Source organism: Pagrus major, chromosome 19 (genome assembly GCF_040436345.1).
Source record: "Pagrus major chromosome 19, Pma_NU_1.0".
In the NCBI taxonomy this organism is placed as follows: Eukaryota; Metazoa; Chordata; class Actinopteri; order Spariformes; family Sparidae; genus Pagrus; species Pagrus major.
The window spans coordinates 11,247,641-11,264,927 of record NC_133233.1 but is presented as its reverse complement, the minus strand read 5'-3'; the positions used below and the strand labels follow the sequence as shown (position 1 = coordinate 11,264,927).

Sequence of the window (17,287 nt, the reverse complement as noted above, 5' to 3'; positions counted from 1 at the left end):
GCAGCATTTATTTGAAGAGGTAAAGCAAAGAGGTTTTCTTGTTGATGCCATAACTTTGGTCATTCACATCACTCCACAGATAAGTTCTTCACTTTTATTTATTGGAACACAGTATTTCTGTTCACTCGCTATTTACAAAAACAAACTAAACACCAAGAGTCCGTTCGTACAGACAGCACACTGGAATTATTGATTTGAAACTGAAAAACATGTCGAAGGGTCAACATTCTTATTAAGGTCACTGTATAAAACAGAGCTTCATTGTACTCCCAGTACAAGCCTGTTCTTCATATACTTAATTTTTTTTCTATAAATGGGCAAATCCCAACAATGTTTCCAAAGAGACAACATTCTTTTTTTAGCTCTCCTGCTGTTTTCGCTTTGGGGAAAATAAAGCGTTGAATGGTTGTCTTCTTCGAGAACGTGCCTGCGGGTTCTTCTCTTCCTTGATGTAACCTATATTAGACAATTAGATCTCAGTTTTCATGATAGCAATGTGACTTAATGGAGGGTCGAACTAAAAATCAATTAATTACCTCTATCAATGCACGTCTGAGTCGATGGGAATCCAACTTCCCAGAAGTTTTCAGGTGTACAAGGAGGAATATACAGAAATCTGTGCCTGGAGCACGCAGACAACTTTTTCTGTTTTTCCTCCTCGGGGAGATGAGCGTAATACTGTTGGGGGAAAAAAAACCATCCTGAAAAACAGGCTCAATGTTAAGACATTCAGTGTCAGTGTAACTGTGCTTTATGATCTTAAGACTTACAACTTCACACTCCTTGCAGGTTGTGCCCTTCAGTTTTCTTCTCTCATCTTTCTTGCGAACTACAGCCACATGTGCAAATGTTGGGTGTCTAATCCAAAAAGAGGGAATGTAAGTTGTGAGATTGGAATCTATTAATGTTTCTGTATATCTGATGAGAATAATCAAGTGTTTCTTACTGTGCTTTGTTCTTTTTCATTTGGCTCATAGTGTTTTCATGAGGACCTTGTTCTAATTTGGGAGATTAAATAAAGGACATTTAATTAAATTTAAGAAATAAACATTGTAACACTGTTCAAATTACACGATGACAAACACAGCCTCTTTAAATCTAAAAGCCAACCATCGTCCTCCTCATGTTCTTCTTCATCATCATCATCAACATCAACACAGGGCTGGCTCTGGCCCAAGTGTGGAGTGTTGTAGGACTTGTACTCCCCATAAGCTGTTGTGTCAAACATCATGTCCAAACTGTCATTTGCCTTCTCACCGAGTCCTTGAAAAGCAGAAAGAGAAAATTATTAACCATTATTTTAAATTCACAAGACATTTTCCTCTGCATTTTGTCCTCTTATCTAAATGCAAATATTTAGATAATTGTTTTTGTTTTTTTAAATATGGAAAATATCCTCGTAGAAAAATATCCATATAGGTGTGTTTGGGACCTTCACCAGACACGCTGTCCCGTCTGTCTCTGGCGTTTTCTCCCCAACCCTGCAGCAAGCTGTGACTGACCCAGGTGCAGTCAGTATCTACCAGTTCTCCATGACACAGCTGTTCTTCCTTTTCCTAAAAGAGAAACATACAGACAAACAGCTGGTGTAAGACACTCCATCGGCCAAATATATGAATATATCCAAATAAGCATCAGTTCTGTGACTGTACCTCGTCTCCTCTCCACTCGTTGTCATACATGGACAGGGCGAGCGCAGGGTCGATGCTCCACATGGGCTCCACTTTGTGCTTCCTGTTAGCTAGTAGAGCAGAGATGGCAAGGTCACATTTAATTCAACTGATAATGAAAAAGAAATACTTGAAATTGCACAACAATCAGTATACAATCAGAAGAAGGATGATCTTCTTCTTACCATGTTCTCCTCCATGTTGGTCACATGAAGCATTCAGCTCCTGCGGTGGGTTTCCTTTCTTCCCACCGACTTCCTTGTTAGCTTCTCTAATACTAGGCTTCTTGAAAGCAGGACTTGTATAGGAAACATTTGGCCTTTGGTTGGAAGTCCCATTTTGAAATGACTGAACCTGTTTAATGTTAACAAATTGGTGGAACAAAGTATGGTTTTATGGAAGCCATATCTGATTTGGTCTGAGAATAGTGCTGCAATTCATCTTGCTATGTGACGTGCTGCTTTACTCAAAACATATTCATACAAGCCTTTATAACATATATCTAACCTTCATATCCACTGGCTCCTCCTTGACGCTTTGGCTACTTACAGAGGTGGTGGTTCTTTTAATCCGTTCATGTTTGTCTTCCTTCTGTTTGTCCACCCCTTCCCGTTCGCCTTCTTTGTTCTCCTCTTTTACCTCCGGCTCGTTTTCCTCCTTCTTCCGTTTTGCTCTGTTAACGGAGCTATCCACTGAAAAACGTCTGACATGTGGGAGAAGTGATGGGGATCTTTCTGTGGTTGAGTCCGGACTGTGGATCAGCGTGGATAAAGGGGAGGAGCGATAACGCCTAAAGGCAGGAAAACAGATACAGAAGCCACTAAATGACAGAAATTAAAGTATTGTTGTATTGTAATTAGCAGACTGAAAGTTTTTGATATTGAAGACAATTCATGTGGGTTGAAGGTTGTGGATCAGTGCCATGCATTTTAATTCCATACAAAATGGCAAAAAAGGTGCGATATATGAAAATTGGCCATCTGTTGTATTCAGACTCCAAACAAATAAGGGGCAACATATCAACAGAGTAACTGCTAACTGTAGCTGCTGTTAGCAGCTGGTGTTCTGGACTGGGAGCTTGAGGGGGGGGGGAATGCTGACGGGGAGTGGCACCATAACATCACTTCAAAAATGTTACTTCTTATTGTATGTTCATACTTTTAGTAAAATCTTTGTTTCAGCTAAAAATCTTACATATTGCACCATCAAATTCTTACATTATGTCATCCACTACATAGGAGTTGTTATATTGGCAGTTATTATAATGCCACAGTAGTCAGCAGATGATTATGTCACAACTAATGTCATCCTTACTTTAAAGAAGTTTCATAATGCCAGGGAGACTTTGAGCTGCTTTGACGGCCGGCAGTTGTCTTAGTTTTCTGAAAAAAAGGTGACAGAGAAAACAATCACAGTGAATTTTCTGTAAAACTTATATATGACAATACAATAGATATGAAAGATGAGTAACACAGTCATAACAGGACACGTTTGGAAATCTAAATACTTTTTTGTGTATTAGCGTGTCTGCTAACAAGTGTATAAAGATTCAGTCTGCAATCTGTGAATACATTTCAGTTCCCAACAGCAGCTGTCAAAGGGTAACTCCAGAGGAAGCTGCATGTACTCTGGTAAGTTACCTCCAGTGATGTGCTGAATTTCGGCTTTGAAAAGCAGTCCACTGGTCTAGCATTGCACTCCTATAACACTGTTGAATTAAATAGTGTAAGGATCCTGAGACAGGATATCTATTGAAAAAAACAGAAATGCACCCTAATATGCAGTGCATTTCTGATGACTTTACACCTGTATAACCCCTTCTTACCATGTGAGGCCTGTCAAAAAGTTCAAGGGCACAGGTTTCTGCTATCGCTTCTTCCGCATTTAGATTCACATCATCTGAAATAAAAACAGACCCAGCAGTCACAACACCTTTACACATCTCACAATAAGTTTTCATTAGTCCTCTGAGTACAGAGGTGGCTAATACAAACACCAGAATTTAATCTGAGGCTTTTACAACAACGCCAGCCCCACCATGTGAACTACACTGATATGATGGGTGTGTTTGTGTAGATAAAATGTTGCCCAGTGCTCATCTAGGATTTCCAGTACCGAACGGGTACTAATGGAAGATAATAAATAAGGTTTCAAATTCCTGCTCTCTTAGAGCCAGGAGTAGTCTTCCTATTTTAACATTTATTCTAAAATAATGATGATATACAGGAGCACAGTGGATGAGGTCATACTTGGAAATTGGGGTGCGTCCAGTTCACACGTGTTGGGTACAAGCACTTCTGCTCTTCCAGGATTCTTTGTGGCATCAACAGGCTCCTTATTCAGTTCTTTAAAAGAGAAGTACACATTTTTAGAGGACTTGTTGCCTTCAGACTGGTGATCAAATAACAAATGAGAATTAAAAGTCTGATTATAATAAAGCAGACTGACCCTTAAAGAGCGAGTTGTTGGCCTGTGGTAGAGGCATCTCTGCATAGCGAACATACTTCATTTTGTCAACATTTCTGCGTGTCTTCAGTTTGTTTGCCACGGGGAGCGAGCTGTGCAGGATTGGTGAGTCTGGGATGAAGCCCTCTTCTGGCTCTGGGGATGACGTCCGCTTTAGCTCTGAGCTGATCAAAACAACACCTGCAATGCTTAACTGGGAACTGAAACTTTACTGTAAACGCTTATTCCAGTGCAAAACACCAAAGCCTCAAAACACACTGAACTTAAGCCATAAGCCTGTACCCAACAGAGATGTATGGAGGACACATGAAACCACAATAATGTACGGTATGGTTTAACTACAAGACCTAAAGTATATGTAATTATCTTATCAGCTTTTACAGAAAAACTGTTGATAAAAAGTAGAAAATTCCATGTATTTTATTTCACAGAGAACATGCTGACAAAACGGGACTGTAACACACTAAAGAGCTTACCGGGACAGCTTTAATTTTTGCAGTTCAGTGTGTAGTTTTCTGTTTTCATCCTCAAGGCTGTTTCTTTCATTCTCTGGGGAACAAAAATGACACACATCAGTGTTTCAGACCCACCACATCTCATTATGCTCTTCATTAGCCAGATGTCATATCTTGTGGTAAACTGGTACAGCCAATGTAAACCAACACTAAACAGTAAAAATACACGTCATGGATAGGGGTGCACGATAGGGATTTTTTTCAGTCGACACTGATAATCACTCATTACCTGCTTCTCATGGCTGAAACCAACATGATAACTGACAATTTAGCATTTTGTTTATGTGAACCTGAGGGTAACAAAGGCTGAGATGTAGTGAGCAAAGATGGATGATATAATGTGCAATAGCTCTTTTAACATTTATAATGTTGAAACTCATAAACTAGGTTGTTTGGGTTGTTTTAGTTGTTTATGAGGATGCTACAAATTGTTTTGATGTGAAGTTCCAGAACCCGCTGTGGACCACAGAACTTCACCTGAGTTTTCCTCGGTATAAGGGTGACTAGATAATGACTGAATTTTCATTTTCGAGTGAACTTATGCTTTAACATTTTACTAAAGCACAGTGACTTCTTTGCGTTTTCTGTGTTGTTGGGTTTTTTTTTGTTTCTTTAGTATTACATTTGTCACATTAAAATATAAAATACTGTAAAAGCATCATTGTTTTCAAGTCTTCTTTTATAGGGGACTGAAACATCTGGACTTCGTACAAGCAGAAAATAAATGTGTCCTTTATTTTTGACTGTGTTGAATGGCAGCTGGTCAATGCTCTATCCGACAGTGGAATAATAACAACAATGAGTAGACTCACTCAGTTTGGCGATGAGGCACAAATTCTGATCCTGGTTATTTTTCAGGTTCTCCCCCAAGATGGCACATTGATCACACTCTCCTGCACGGAGCCTGGAAGCAGTGAACATAGTTGCTGGTATATGTAGCACACTGTGCTGTCAACAATGTGAATCTGCTGTGGAGGAAGTTACCTTTCCTCCATAAGGCTGACGGCATCCTGCAGGGTTTTATTTTGCTCCTTCAGCTGTTGATTGCGATTGTAAAACACCTCAAGTCTCTGAGCATCTCTGCAGAAAACAAATGCAATGACAGGTAATTAATAGAGATGAAGCTAAACTTTGTTCACAAATCTAAAGCTAGGCTAAAAACGACCAATGTTATTATCATCATCATTACATCTAAAAAGGTAGTGACACAGTTTACTTACAAACAACGCTCCTTTTTCAGCTTGCTCACTTTTGCCTCCAGTTCTGAACACAGCAGTGTGCAACAGAAGGAAAAAAAGACCTCAAATTAAACTTAATCCTAGTATCCGATTTCAGCATAACCTACATGAACCATTAAGGAAATTCACTTCGTATCTTCATACAGTACAGCAAAGAGGTCAGTTACCTTGCAGTGCATTCTGGTGGCACTCTCCAAGCTGCCTCCACAGGTCTTCAAAGAGGTCAGCAGGTTTGGGCGTCCCACTGCTCAGGGCAGGGCTGCTCATCCTCCATTCACTGCTTCAACACAGGAGCCCTGCAGCAACCTAAAAACACTAGCTGGGGGGGAAAGAAACACGTTTATCGCATATGCATTCATGACTCAGTGTGGGCACACGTTGGTCTCTCAATGGATATACTAACTACTGCATGCCACAAGCTCAGCCTTCAAAACTTTTATAATGAACATTAATATGATGTTGACCAATGTCCTTCCTTGTGTTACGTACATGTATATGAACGGTTAAATCACTTTTCACTTAAGTTTAGCTTTCGTTTATGTGTATCCCCAGTTTGTGCCTGTCATGCTCCAAAACATAAGTTAAATTGAAAAGTAACGTTAATAAAAGTCACAGGTAATGCTAGATAGGTTACATTGGCTATACATTACCACTCGGGAGTTCAACACACTTGACAGTCACTACTGAGATATTTTAAAGCCAAAAACAAGTTCATACTAGTATAACACACACTGCACACCTCAAAACACTGAATTCTTTGTATTTGTCTTGTTTTAAAGCAAATATAAATTAGCGTTTGCTCCGTCTTTAACGTTATGCGCATTTAACAGCTTCCCCTGGATGTAAACAAACTAACACTGACGTTACTTTGTTAGCGACAAACGCGAACTTTAACTCGATAACTTACACCTCAGGAGCGGCTGTCGCCTTTTTAAAATGAACAAGACTTACACCAACAAGTCCAAGAGACACGCAGAAGTTTGTAAGTGATAAACTGTTAGGCAAACGTGTTAACGTAGCTTGAGCAGTATTCGCATGTTGACTTCACCAGAAAATCCAAATTCGCGCGCCGAGTTGCATGCTGGGAAGTCTTCTTCTTCTTCTTCTTCTTCTACGTCGTCTTCTTCTGCTTCTACTACTATTCGTTGACGCCCTCCCCTCCCAAACATGCCACCGTCAAAACGATTAACTAACTACACCTGCCAAGAATATTAAGATAATTCTGGCATAATAATATGTTTTTATAAACATATCGAGCGGATTGTTCTTCTTCTGCATATGTAAATAAACATAGCGTGCTGAATTACAGCAGTCGCATTTTAATTGGCTGCCCTGGCTGTCAATCAAGAATGTGTAACCATATCCTCTCTTTTGCTAACAATACACAGTTTATGCACTGCTAAGAAAAATGACACAATTAAGGAAAAGACAAAGATTAACTTCCTTATATTTGTTTTTATTTTTGGTCTTTCTTAAGAATACAAAACAAGAACCAAAATCACAAAAATAACATTTACAAAACATATTATTTAACTGAGGTGACTGAGGCAACATAGAAAAGCATGTCTGAAACAGTGATATTGGTGTGTTAGCCTGGAACCTTGAGGTAAAACAGCCAGCAAATGTAAAAGGTCAGATATCTTTATAAACGGTTTTTGAATTAGTGCCTTGCTTCAGTAGTGCTATTCACAAATGGAGTTTAGCAATATCATGTTTTTTCCTAATATGTCCACAGTTAGCAGTGATTTCAAGATGTAGTGCTTCAGACCTACCTAAGAACAAATTGATTACTGTGAGATATAGGTCGAATATTCTAGGCGTGTCGCACTATATGGCACCATTTTGAATGGTTTCTATTTTTATCCTCTTTGATACACACACACACACTTACACTCACACACATTAACACTGTTCCTACTCACTCACTCTTAAATGGGTGCAAATGATTTCCATCGACTTCCTCTACTTGTTCCCAAACAAAAATACTTCCGGCTAAAATAAGTGAATTGTTTAAACACCAAAAAATGTTTCAAGCAGGAAACAAAATCTGCTCCACACCTTTGGAAAAGCTGATACACTTTTCCGAAAGAAAAAAAAAAGTTAAGACAGGGCAGGAAAAATAAAAGACTTAGAATGATTAAGTGCTGGAATGGCCGTCAGTCAGAGGCAGAAACTCAAAGTCCCATCTTTTTCTTAAAATACAAAAATGGAAAGACGAAATGCATACAGTGCATCACTGAGAGAAAGAATAAAAACCTAGCGTCACTTACCAAAACACAAAGCAGTGAAAATAGTACAGTTTGTTCTGCACTTGTTTGTGCAGGTATGTTTTTGCATGAACAAACATTTCTGGTCTTTTCTTCTTTCACATGTAAGACATGGTCACTGGTGATTCAGCATTGCAGATTATTACTCTTTTAGTTCCTTTGGATGTGTGCCTTTTGTTGATTTTGCATCTGTCACAGCAGGTAGATTGAGCTAGCATTACTTCATATATCTATATATACACATGCATTCAACATCATATGTATCCCCCAAATTAAAACAAAACAAAACTAAAAACAATTCCAAACTCCCTTTTCACCACTTAAAGAGTTTAAGCTATAAAAACCTGCAAGACAGTCCACGAAAAAAAGTTTGCACGGAGGCTTTGCTTTGCTGTTTGATGTGAGATATGCAGCAGGTTGTCGAGGTGCTGGCGCTGGGGTGTGACATGGAATGCAGCCTTATTCCATTAACAGGGGTCATGGGGATGGGCCTATTCTTCACCCCCTCCTATCCAAAATGGGCCTCTTTCTATGTAGTTGGGTTTTAGATTCACATTATGCTGGAAGAAGAGTAACTGGTTGCAGACACTGGCAGCGCAGGTCTTCACCACTAGCAAAAAACACTGGAGTAGAGTGTGGATGCATATCTACCATCTTCTGACCTGCAGAGACAAACGACATGTAGAAATATACGTAAACTGAAAGTCTGTGTGAAGATGTTTATAAAGACACGTTTATAAAAATCTTATCAGACTGATTAACAGCCTTCAATTACTAAAGCATCATACTTACGCTTCCCTCTCTTCACCATTGTGGGGGCACGTAGCTGTAGCTGGGTGTGCCAGGGGGCCGATATGTGGGCATCGTGACTTGGTGGGGAGCAACAGGCGCTGGTGATGGTGTTGTCAACAGAGTTCCTGAGAAGCAACCACAGATTGAAGTGTACAAGTGTGATACAATGTTTGATATAACGTACACTTTGCAACAGCTGTATTTGCAAGATCTTGCTTTAAGCTATGTGCTTGTGGCCAAATACAGGGGGGTTGGAGGGTATATTTCATTGGAAGAAAAGACAGATTGTTCATCCAACCACATGGCAAGTGTTTTTGGAAACCACCTGGGTGCGTCGTGTTAGCGGGATTACATTGCAAGAACAAGCTAAGCATTTCTTGCACTTTAATCCTAGTTACTACTCAAGGTCAACTGATGCTGGATTTTTAATTGGTCGATATAATAACAACAGTTTGGGGCAGAAAAAGCTCATAGTGGACTAATCGCCAAATATCCCTGAGGTACAACTTTAAATTTGGCATTCCTACAAACCATGATAAATGTAAAAATGGAAACCGATTCTCACCAGCGGACATAGCCATGGTGGTGCCGGCTACCATCCCCATGGCGACACCATTGTGGCGGGGAGGAGGGATCGGTGGGGCGTACATGGCGGCAGGCATCCCATTTGGCTGGACCACAGTTGTGTGATGGATAACATGAGGCGGTGCCGCATACAGAGGCTGTGTGTAATAAGTGCCTTGTTGTTGTGAAGGTATTAATGCCTGGATCACAGAAAAACACAGTTTTAGGCTCAAAACATCAACTAACAATGAGTTTATTGAGTTGAATTGAATCAGCAGCAGTGACAGGATAAAGAGAAGAGAGAATGACACAGAAGAAAACGTCATGGTGACAAACTTTGACGTGTAGACCTGATTATAGCACCATCCTCAGGCAGATGTGGGTAATATGTTAATACCAGAACCAAGAGCTAAAATCTGCCACCCTTCAACAACAGTGCACTGACCTGTGCATAGGGGCTCTGTTGGGGATAGGTGCTCCTGACTGGGTAAACAGCAGCAGAATAGGGGTTGGGTGAGGAGGAGTATGGTGGGACAGTCCCTGTGTTGGGAGAGCAGGACATTTTGAAAGGAGTGCCCGGAGCATAGCCTGAAGAGAGGAGGACACTTTGAGTTAGTGCTGCTGATTATTGAATTTAGAGTCATGTTCAGTCAGGAGGTGCGGACTTCTTTCTTACCACTGGGGAAGGCTGGGTTCGCTCCTGCATAGACATTGGGGTTGTATGCCGGCGCAGCAGCAGCGTAGCCAACAGGGAATCCAGCTAGGATGACCAAACAGAGAACAACAAAAAATATAATTATACATTTTACTTTTCTTGATTTCAGGATAAGAATATTTGCTTAAACATTAAATTACCTGGATATCCTATGCCCTTAGTGTTGGTGAAGGGGACCCCTGTTGACGCAGGGCTGTAGACTGGATTCATTATGGCCTCCTACTCACAGATGCTGCATTGAAAGAAGAAAAGAGCATGTGAATTTAAAACGAATGCAAAGATCGTCTGGGTAAATCTAGCACAGATTGCTTTGCCTTTTTTACACACTGAAGTCCTACGCTCCATCAGCTACAACTCTGTTCACTGAAGTAGCTCTCTCTTGTGGAACAATACCATATGTAATACATCTCCTTTACCAAAATCTATATAAATAAGGCATCATGGCGGCACTTTCCATAGACAGCTCTTGACGTTTCATTAATTAGAATAGTTAAAAAGGCAACAAAAACATTGTAAAGAGGATATGGCTTATCTGGCCAGGACAACAGTGAGGACTACAAATGGCCTATATGAGATGACCTTGCTGGGTCATAGTCACACAATAAATATTTATTTTTGTTTCTTTATCGTGTAAGTGCTCTCCTCACACACTCATAACTGGATTCCACCATTTTGTGGGAGCTGGTCTCATGTTTTTCATAATATGCATAATCTAACATGATGTAGCACTAGATGCATCAATGTGGACCTGGGTTTTACATTCATTTTAAGCGCGAGCACTACCATCCCATGAACATCTTACTGTTGTTTTGCTTTTGTAACTATCTATGTAACTAACTAAATCTAACCCTTATACCTAGAGTCCGACTGATACTTGATTTTTGGGGCAGATGACAATGCCAATATTAGGAAGTAAAAAATTCCTATATGGATATATTGGATGATTTTCTGATATACACAGGATATATTCATATGCATATCTTTTTTTGAAAGATCCCTCAAATGTGGTTATCAAACACTTGTGACAGACATGTAATGGAGGAAAGATATTTTCCAGAATAACAATAAACTTTCCAGAATTTACTGCACTGACACAATAAACTTCACTGGGAATTTAATAAATTACCCCCAGCATGTTCTTCTGCATTATTTTCTATAAATAGGTAAATATTGGCTGATACAATTGACCAACCAATATATTGGTCAGGCTCTACTCATAACAAACACAGATGCAATTTGAAACATTTCATTAAACACAACCTTATGGGTTCATTCATTCATATTTCAGATTTGCATTTCAACAGTTATATACATGATAGAATTGAGTTGCGATGAAGGGCAATGAAACAGGAGAATGCAGGGGCAGAGGGGTTGTTTAGACGTAGGGGTAGACCGATTATCGGGCCGATATTCAGCATTTTTCCAATTATCGGTATCAATGATTTTTCTGTCACATTGCAGATTAAAACAAACTAAATTTAAAAATGTACAACTTGGGCTCTGATGCAACATCCTCTCACACAATGTCCCACCCGCAACAATATCCGGTTGGTAACGCGTCACAGTTAATAGCCTATAAAGACTGAATAATCTGAATGTGCAAAACAACTAGTGACTAAATGTATCAAGTAAATGTAGTGGAGAGGAAGTATAAAGTAGCAGAAAATGGAAATACTCAAGAAAAGTACCTGAAAATTGTACTTAATGGAGTGCTTGAGTAAATTGTACTAAGGTTTATTTCATCACTGGTTGTGCGAAATTTTGACACGGCTTCATTTTTACAGCAAACTGATATCGGTCCCAAGTATCGGATTTCAGTCGCCTTGATTTCTAATAATCTGTATCGGCCCTGAAAAAGCCACATCAGTCGACCCCTGTTCAGATGAATAAATTAGTCTGGTCTGCCTGACTCATTGATCCTTTCTCTGACCCTCCAAGGCTCTGAAATATCAGTAGTCCAACTATGCCGTGTGTCGATAAATCCATGGTGCTGACGATGCAGACAGATTTGAAATGGCGCCTGTTCCTCTCAGTCCTGCCCATCAGTCAGTCTGAGATTTATAATATTCTCCATATTCTCTAGTGTATATGGTAGCCTATATACTCTCTTGCAGTCGCAGAGGATCAAGAGGATCAGAGGAACCCTGCTGCCTCTTGTATTCCTGTAGTATTCCTATACTTCTATTACACCTCCAGACCAAACCACTACTGTAGCTAAATATTTAAAGTGCGACATGACTACAAATAAGGTGAGTACGAAGGTACTGTTAAAAGATCCAGTACCGGACCGGTTCGACCTCTGCTCCACATGATGCTCATTAGCAGGTTCCAGCTACGTCACTGTGCTGCCCTCTAGCGGCGGCCCGTGCACCATTACATCACTTTACAACTGCTTATTCAAGGGGAATTGCAACGCAGACTGAAACGCACTTAATCTATAATCGATATAATATTGTGCTACAATTAGAGCAAAGGAACCAGTGTTGTGACATGATTCTCCGGTGAGTACAGCATAGCCTTATGCGGCTTACGGAGAGAAACTAAGAAATCAAATCTATTTAAAGCCTTTTTTTTCCCTTTCTTTTTTTAAATTGGAAAACACGTTGCAAAATATATGTTGAATAAATGCTAATTATTTAATTTCCACATTGAAAATAGATCCAAAACCGTGAGCACCAATAGTTAGGTCGATATTAAATATTTTAGTAGGCTCGTCATTATCTTCTTTTGCCGAAAAACACAAAGTGGACATTAACAAGCTGTTGTTTTAAATGCTCGTAATAAAGTGCTGCGGAGCGGGTTGCTTGTTAGTCCGATATGTCTTCATAATCACAAGGTGTTCACGCATTTCCTTAAAGGTGACGGTATTCATGGTGCCTGCAAAGATGGCAACCTTTAAGTGGAAGAATTTCTTGAAAGGTGAACGTGAACGCAGCGGGGCTTTGTTATCCTGTCATTAGCTAGCTTTAGCCCACAAGCCTCATTAGCTGCACAGCCTGTCGCTAGCTAACCGTGCTTGTCATTGCAGGTTTGTTCGGCTGTACCGACTGACCTGCTAATCACCTGTCCGACCGCGGAAAACCACTGGACTGTCCCCGGACAGCAGCCAGATGGGGACAGCTTGTCAACAGGCCGCATAGCACAGCAGGCAGGCAGCCGGACAGCTGTGACCGCAGTGACGCCTGTCCCGACACGACAGATAACACACACCATCTTTTTATCCGGACAATAACCGACCAGGACTTACTGTTGACTGTTTGACCGTCTGTTAGTCCCCTCCTGTGGTCTTCTGGTGTAAAATGAAATTAAGCTAGCTGGTGTTTTGCTCCCAGATGCTTTGCTGAACTCTTTTGAGCACTCCGCGTCACTTCCGTGTACGGTCACGTGGTCCACAAACATAAAATATAAATATAAAAAGACGTTTTGCTTTACCGGGGAACCACTAATCTTCTTTTAATACGTGTGTTTTTATCTTTATGCACCAAATTAATTTAATTCAATTTTCCCCGACAAAAGCGCGAGCTCTACAAACGATTACGAATCCTACTGAAATGACGTAACAGATCAGATAAAATGATTTATTAGTAACCAATGGTAATTTTATTTATTATAATCCCTCTTATGCTGTCTGTTGCCACCATTAGCTAGCTGACACTTTGACGTTGTAACAATTTAACGTCTTCACACTGCAACACTGAGGCAATCCTCTGTGAGCTCATTATTATGTATGCTACGTGGTCCTTGCAGGAAATAAAAAATATTTTAATCTGATCAGGGCTTCCGTTTATCTTATAACGTACCAACGCTGGGTTTTTGCCGTTTTGATTAAAATCCGCTGTTGTCACCACTATTACAATTTATTTTACATGTTTCTTTAATGTACAGTAGGACATTAAATGGATTTGCTCTTCGAGGACCTTGACGCATCGTTTCCATTCAGCCATTGAAGTGGGAAGAGTAGGGTCCATACTGTTGTGATTTAGAGCGACCTGTATGTGATTTTATCGGTAAAATGTTGCTATCTGACTAATATTAGGAATCATTCTCCGGTGTAAGGTGAAACTGTTGGCCTGGCTGGTGTCGTCGGTGAAGAGCAGGGCTACAATGTCTGGAGCGGCCGGTGGAGGAGGAGGCTCCTCCTGTCTGGGCGCAGCAGCGGCAGCCAGTTGCAGCTCCGCCGGCTCTCCCTACGCTGCTGCAGCCGGAGGAGGCGCAGGGGTGGCCGGGAGGTTGCCAGCTCGGGTCCTGGAGCATGTTTTCTCCTATCTGGAGCTCTCCGACCTGATGCGCTGCTCGTTGGTCTGCTGGCACTGGAACAACATACTGGCGGATGAAAACAGCGAGGTGTGGCGCAGCCTCTGCAACCGGAGTCTGAGCGATGAAGCTATGCGGTCTGACATCCTGTGTAACCTGCCCACCTACAAGGGAAAAGTAGGTTCACCGATGTACCGCCGTTCTCTCGGACTGGACCAAACTCCATTCAAAAATCAGCCTGTTTAGTACCTTTGCTCTGCTAACACCTGGAAGGTGGAACACAGTGTCCTCAAATGAATCCATTAGCTACAATATTGTATGCCGGAAGACCCTAGTGATTCATACCAGTCTTTTATAAACAAATGCAAAGTAATGTGCAAAATAAATGCCTTTGTCTGCTGAAATCACGAATTAAATAGCCGGAGTTCTAAACGGGGTTTGGTGTAAGGTTGTTTTGAGACGCCAAAGTATTGGGGATACAATTTAACAGGCTAAACTACATGATGTTTTGTTTATATAAGCCAACTTTAGACTATGGACCCGTTTATTTATTACAATATCCAGTTGTGAGTGTGCTGTATTTGTTTGTTATTGCATAACTGTGTGCATCATATGCAAGGAAACTATAGGCCCACTGACAGTGAAGCCTATTTTTAGCAGAGCCTCTAAATTGGGCTCTCTGTGGGAAAACTTGTGTCATCACTTCCATAGGTCTGTTATTATAAGATATTGATACATTTGTCTCAAATTATCATACCAGCCATAATCATTTACTTGTTGACTAATTGTGAAACATCTTACAGAAGCTTACAGCTCAAAGTCCATGACCATGTCTCACATTCCTTATGTAAGCATCTATAGAAGGAAGTGTTTCCCAACAAATACAATGAGGAGGCTTTTCTCTGAACTGCAGCACCCAATATTTCCAAAATAATGTTATGAAATATGCTCTTTTTTTATATATTTTGACACCAGGTTAACTATTTATTGTCCCTGTCGTTTCATCCTCTACAGCTCAAGGCCTACCAACACGGTTTGAGCTCCCACGACTGCTCCCGCAATGTTTACGTGAAGAAGAACGGCTTCACCCTGCACCGCAACCCCATCGCCCAGAGCACAGACGGTGCGCGTGGCAAGATTGGCTTCTCGGAAGGGCGGCACGCCTGGGAGATCTGGTGGGAAGGCCCTCTTGGCACAGTGGCAGTGATAGGCATCGCCACGAAGCGGGCGTCCATGCAGTGCCAGGGCTACGTGGCCCTGCTGGGCAGTGACGACCAGAGCTGGGGCTGGAACCTGGTCGACAACAACCTGCTTCACAACGGAGAGGTCAACGGGAACTTCCCACAGTGTAACAACGCACCAAAATATCAGGTAGTTGCTTGAGCCACATCTGCACCCTCGTCAGAATTTAGATAGCGATATTTCCTGTTATATTTTTTTTTTAAATGTATGTTTATGGTATTTTTGTAATCCAGCAAGGTGTGATTGTGTTTGTCCACAGATCGGGGAAAGAATACGAGTAATTCTAGACATGGATGACAAGACGTTAGCCTTCGAGAGGGGTTTTGAGTTCCTCGGAGTAGCGTTTCGTGGACTGCCCAAGGCCTGCCTGTACCCTGCTGTCTCTGCAGTGTACGGCAACACTGAAGTCACCATGGTGTACCTGGGAAAACCTCTGGATGGCTAGAAGCAGAGTAACCTGTGCCACCATTAAAACTAACAGGCCACTGGTCGGTTGTGGGACTTTTTTCTGTCAACGGACTCTGATTGTTGCACCGTTTTAAAAGGATGTTGGATGCCAAGTGGTCGCGTTTCTTCCACACAGAATAACTCTAACTGTCGGCATTTCTACCACAGATACACAAGGAGTCAGTGTCTGGACCGGACCATCTGCAGGGAGGAGGATTGTGTGGGAACTGTCATAAAACATGTTTCTGTATCAACGTGGAAGTGTCCACTTTTACACTTCAGCTGCTGGACTGTTTTATTCACAGGATAGGTGAACATTATTTAATTCCATGCCATTCAGGCTAACAGTGCTGAGCATTTACTTGAGAATTTATGCTTGCTCGAATGAGGCCAAAACTCTTCTTAACGGTGGCAAATACTTCAAGACACAAGCGGTGAACAGTAGTTGTTATCAATCGCTATCTGTTGTATGAGTTAGCAGAAGCAGCTCATCATGGATTAACACATTTTAACTATAATTGATGACTGGATTATAACGGTTTAATGCCAAATAAATGTGACCTGATGTTATATTTTGCTACAGGCAAACACAGAGGACACGCGGACCAACTGTCATGCATGTGCTTGGATACTGGCAAGTGGACTGTAACATCTGCCATTTTAAAATCCCTATCCAGTAAAATGGAAACTATACCTGTATCATGTTAATGTGTGTCCTTTTTAATGTGCTACCGTAGTATTACACACTATTTATTTCTTGGTTTTATCTATGGTACTATAGATGCTGTATGGTTCTAAGGCGCGAAAAATAAAGTCTACATGGTGCCACCCTTATAATAAAGACGGTTTGATGCTTGTGTTAATAGGTGCTGTTATACCAGAGGCTGTCCATGTACACTGCATGTGATCCAGCCCATGTTATATGCACCAGCCAAATTTTGAGGAAATAAATACACGGCTGCAGAGGAAGAATGGCTTTTACGACTAAGTTAAGCTCTGGATCATATAGATTGGAACCAGTCTGGATACTGCATGTTGTTGCTGTCCAGTGAAATCTCCCAAGCTCATGAAAATAAGTAAATAATGGAAAAGACAGAAAGTTACAGAAAGTTTAAAG

The 17,287-nt window shown here is 41.0% G+C and overlaps 3 protein-coding genes across 7 annotated transcripts; 1 reads left to right on the top strand and 2 right to left on the bottom strand.

Annotated features, from left to right (window-relative positions):
• Positions 1–80: 80 nt before the first annotated feature.
• On the bottom strand, positions 81–6,982 carry rbbp8 (retinoblastoma binding protein 8). Of its 5 annotated transcripts, none has more exons than XM_073488583.1 (19): positions 6,938–6,982; positions 6,057–6,208; positions 5,872–5,914; positions 5,636–5,731; positions 5,464–5,555; positions 4,613–4,685; positions 4,119–4,300; positions 3,920–4,015; positions 3,496–3,569; positions 2,985–3,052; positions 2,178–2,460; positions 1,856–2,024; positions 1,653–1,741; positions 1,433–1,556; positions 1,111–1,263; positions 947–998; positions 771–858; positions 537–678; positions 81–456 (listed from the first exon to the last, which is right to left on the bottom strand). In XM_073488583.1, the coding sequence occupies exons 2-19, from the start codon at positions 6,154–6,156 to the stop codon at positions 359–361; spliced, it is 2,022 nt and encodes a 673-aa protein (XP_073344684.1). In that variant the 5' UTR covers positions 6,157–6,208; positions 6,938–6,982; the 3' UTR covers positions 81–358. The 5 variants fall into 5 exon arrangements, with proteins under 5 accessions (XP_073344684.1, XP_073344682.1, XP_073344685.1 ...); XM_073488581.1 differs by having other exon boundaries at positions 6,841–6,949; XM_073488584.1 differs by having other exon boundaries at positions 1,439–1,556; positions 6,841–6,949.
• A 342-nt stretch (positions 6,983–7,324) lies between these two features.
• fam168b (family with sequence similarity 168 member B) lies at positions 7,325–13,601 on the bottom strand. The gene is made up of 7 exons (XM_073488751.1): positions 13,475–13,601; positions 10,368–10,459; positions 10,189–10,272; positions 9,958–10,100; positions 9,514–9,712; positions 8,949–9,073; positions 7,325–8,818 (listed from the first exon to the last, which is right to left on the bottom strand). The coding sequence occupies exons 2-6, from the start codon at positions 10,435–10,437 to the stop codon at positions 8,961–8,963; spliced, it is 609 nt and encodes a 202-aa protein (XP_073344852.1). The 5' UTR covers positions 10,438–10,459; positions 13,475–13,601; the 3' UTR covers positions 7,325–8,818; positions 8,949–8,960.
• Positions 13,602–14,148: 547 nt separating this feature from the next.
• fbxo45 (F-box protein 45) lies at positions 14,149–16,869 on the top strand. Its single transcript, XM_073488505.1, has 3 exons — positions 14,149–14,658; positions 15,496–15,852; positions 15,983–16,869. The coding sequence occupies exons 1-3, from the start codon at positions 14,332–14,334 to the stop codon at positions 16,166–16,168; spliced, it is 870 nt and encodes a 289-aa protein (XP_073344606.1). The 5' UTR covers positions 14,149–14,331; the 3' UTR covers positions 16,169–16,869.
• The last annotated feature ends 418 nt before the right edge of the window (positions 16,870–17,287 follow it).

Bases quoted from the DNA above. Each gene is read 5' to 3' on its own strand.
- fbxo45 (XM_073488505.1), top strand. From the start codon at position 14,332: ATGTCTGGAGCGGCCGGTGGAGGAGGAGGCTCCTCCTGTCTGGGCGCA. The intron at 14,659-15,495 runs GTAGGTTCACCG...CATCCTCTACAG, and splicing joins TGCCCACCTACAAGGGAAAA to CTCAAGGCCTACCAACACGG. The intron at 15,853-15,982 runs GTAGTTGCTTGA...GTTTGTCCACAG, and splicing joins ACAACGCACCAAAATATCAG to ATCGGGGAAAGAATACGAGT.
- fam168b (XM_073488751.1), bottom strand. From the start codon at position 10,437: ATGAATCCAGTCTACAGCCCTGCGTCAACAGGGGTCCCCTTCACCAAC. The intron at 10,273-10,367 runs GTAATTTAATGT...TGGTCATCCTAG, and splicing joins TAAGGGCATAGGATATCCAG to CTGGATTCCCTGTTGGCTAC. The intron at 9,713-9,957 runs GTCAGTGCACTG...TCTGTGATCCAG, and splicing joins AACAGAGCCCCTATGCACAG to GCATTAATACCTTCACAACA.
- rbbp8 (XM_073488583.1), bottom strand. From the start codon at position 6,156: ATGAGCAGCCCTGCCCTGAGCAGTGGGACGCCCAAACCTGCTGACCTC. The intron at 1,557-1,652 runs GTACAGTCACAG...TTTCTCTTTTAG, and splicing joins ACGAGTGGAGAGGAGACGAG to GAAAAGGAAGAACAGCTGTG. The intron at 999-1,110 runs GTTGGCTTTTAG...CTCCCAAATTAG, and splicing joins AGAACATGAGGAGGACGATG to AACAAGGTCCTCATGAAAAC.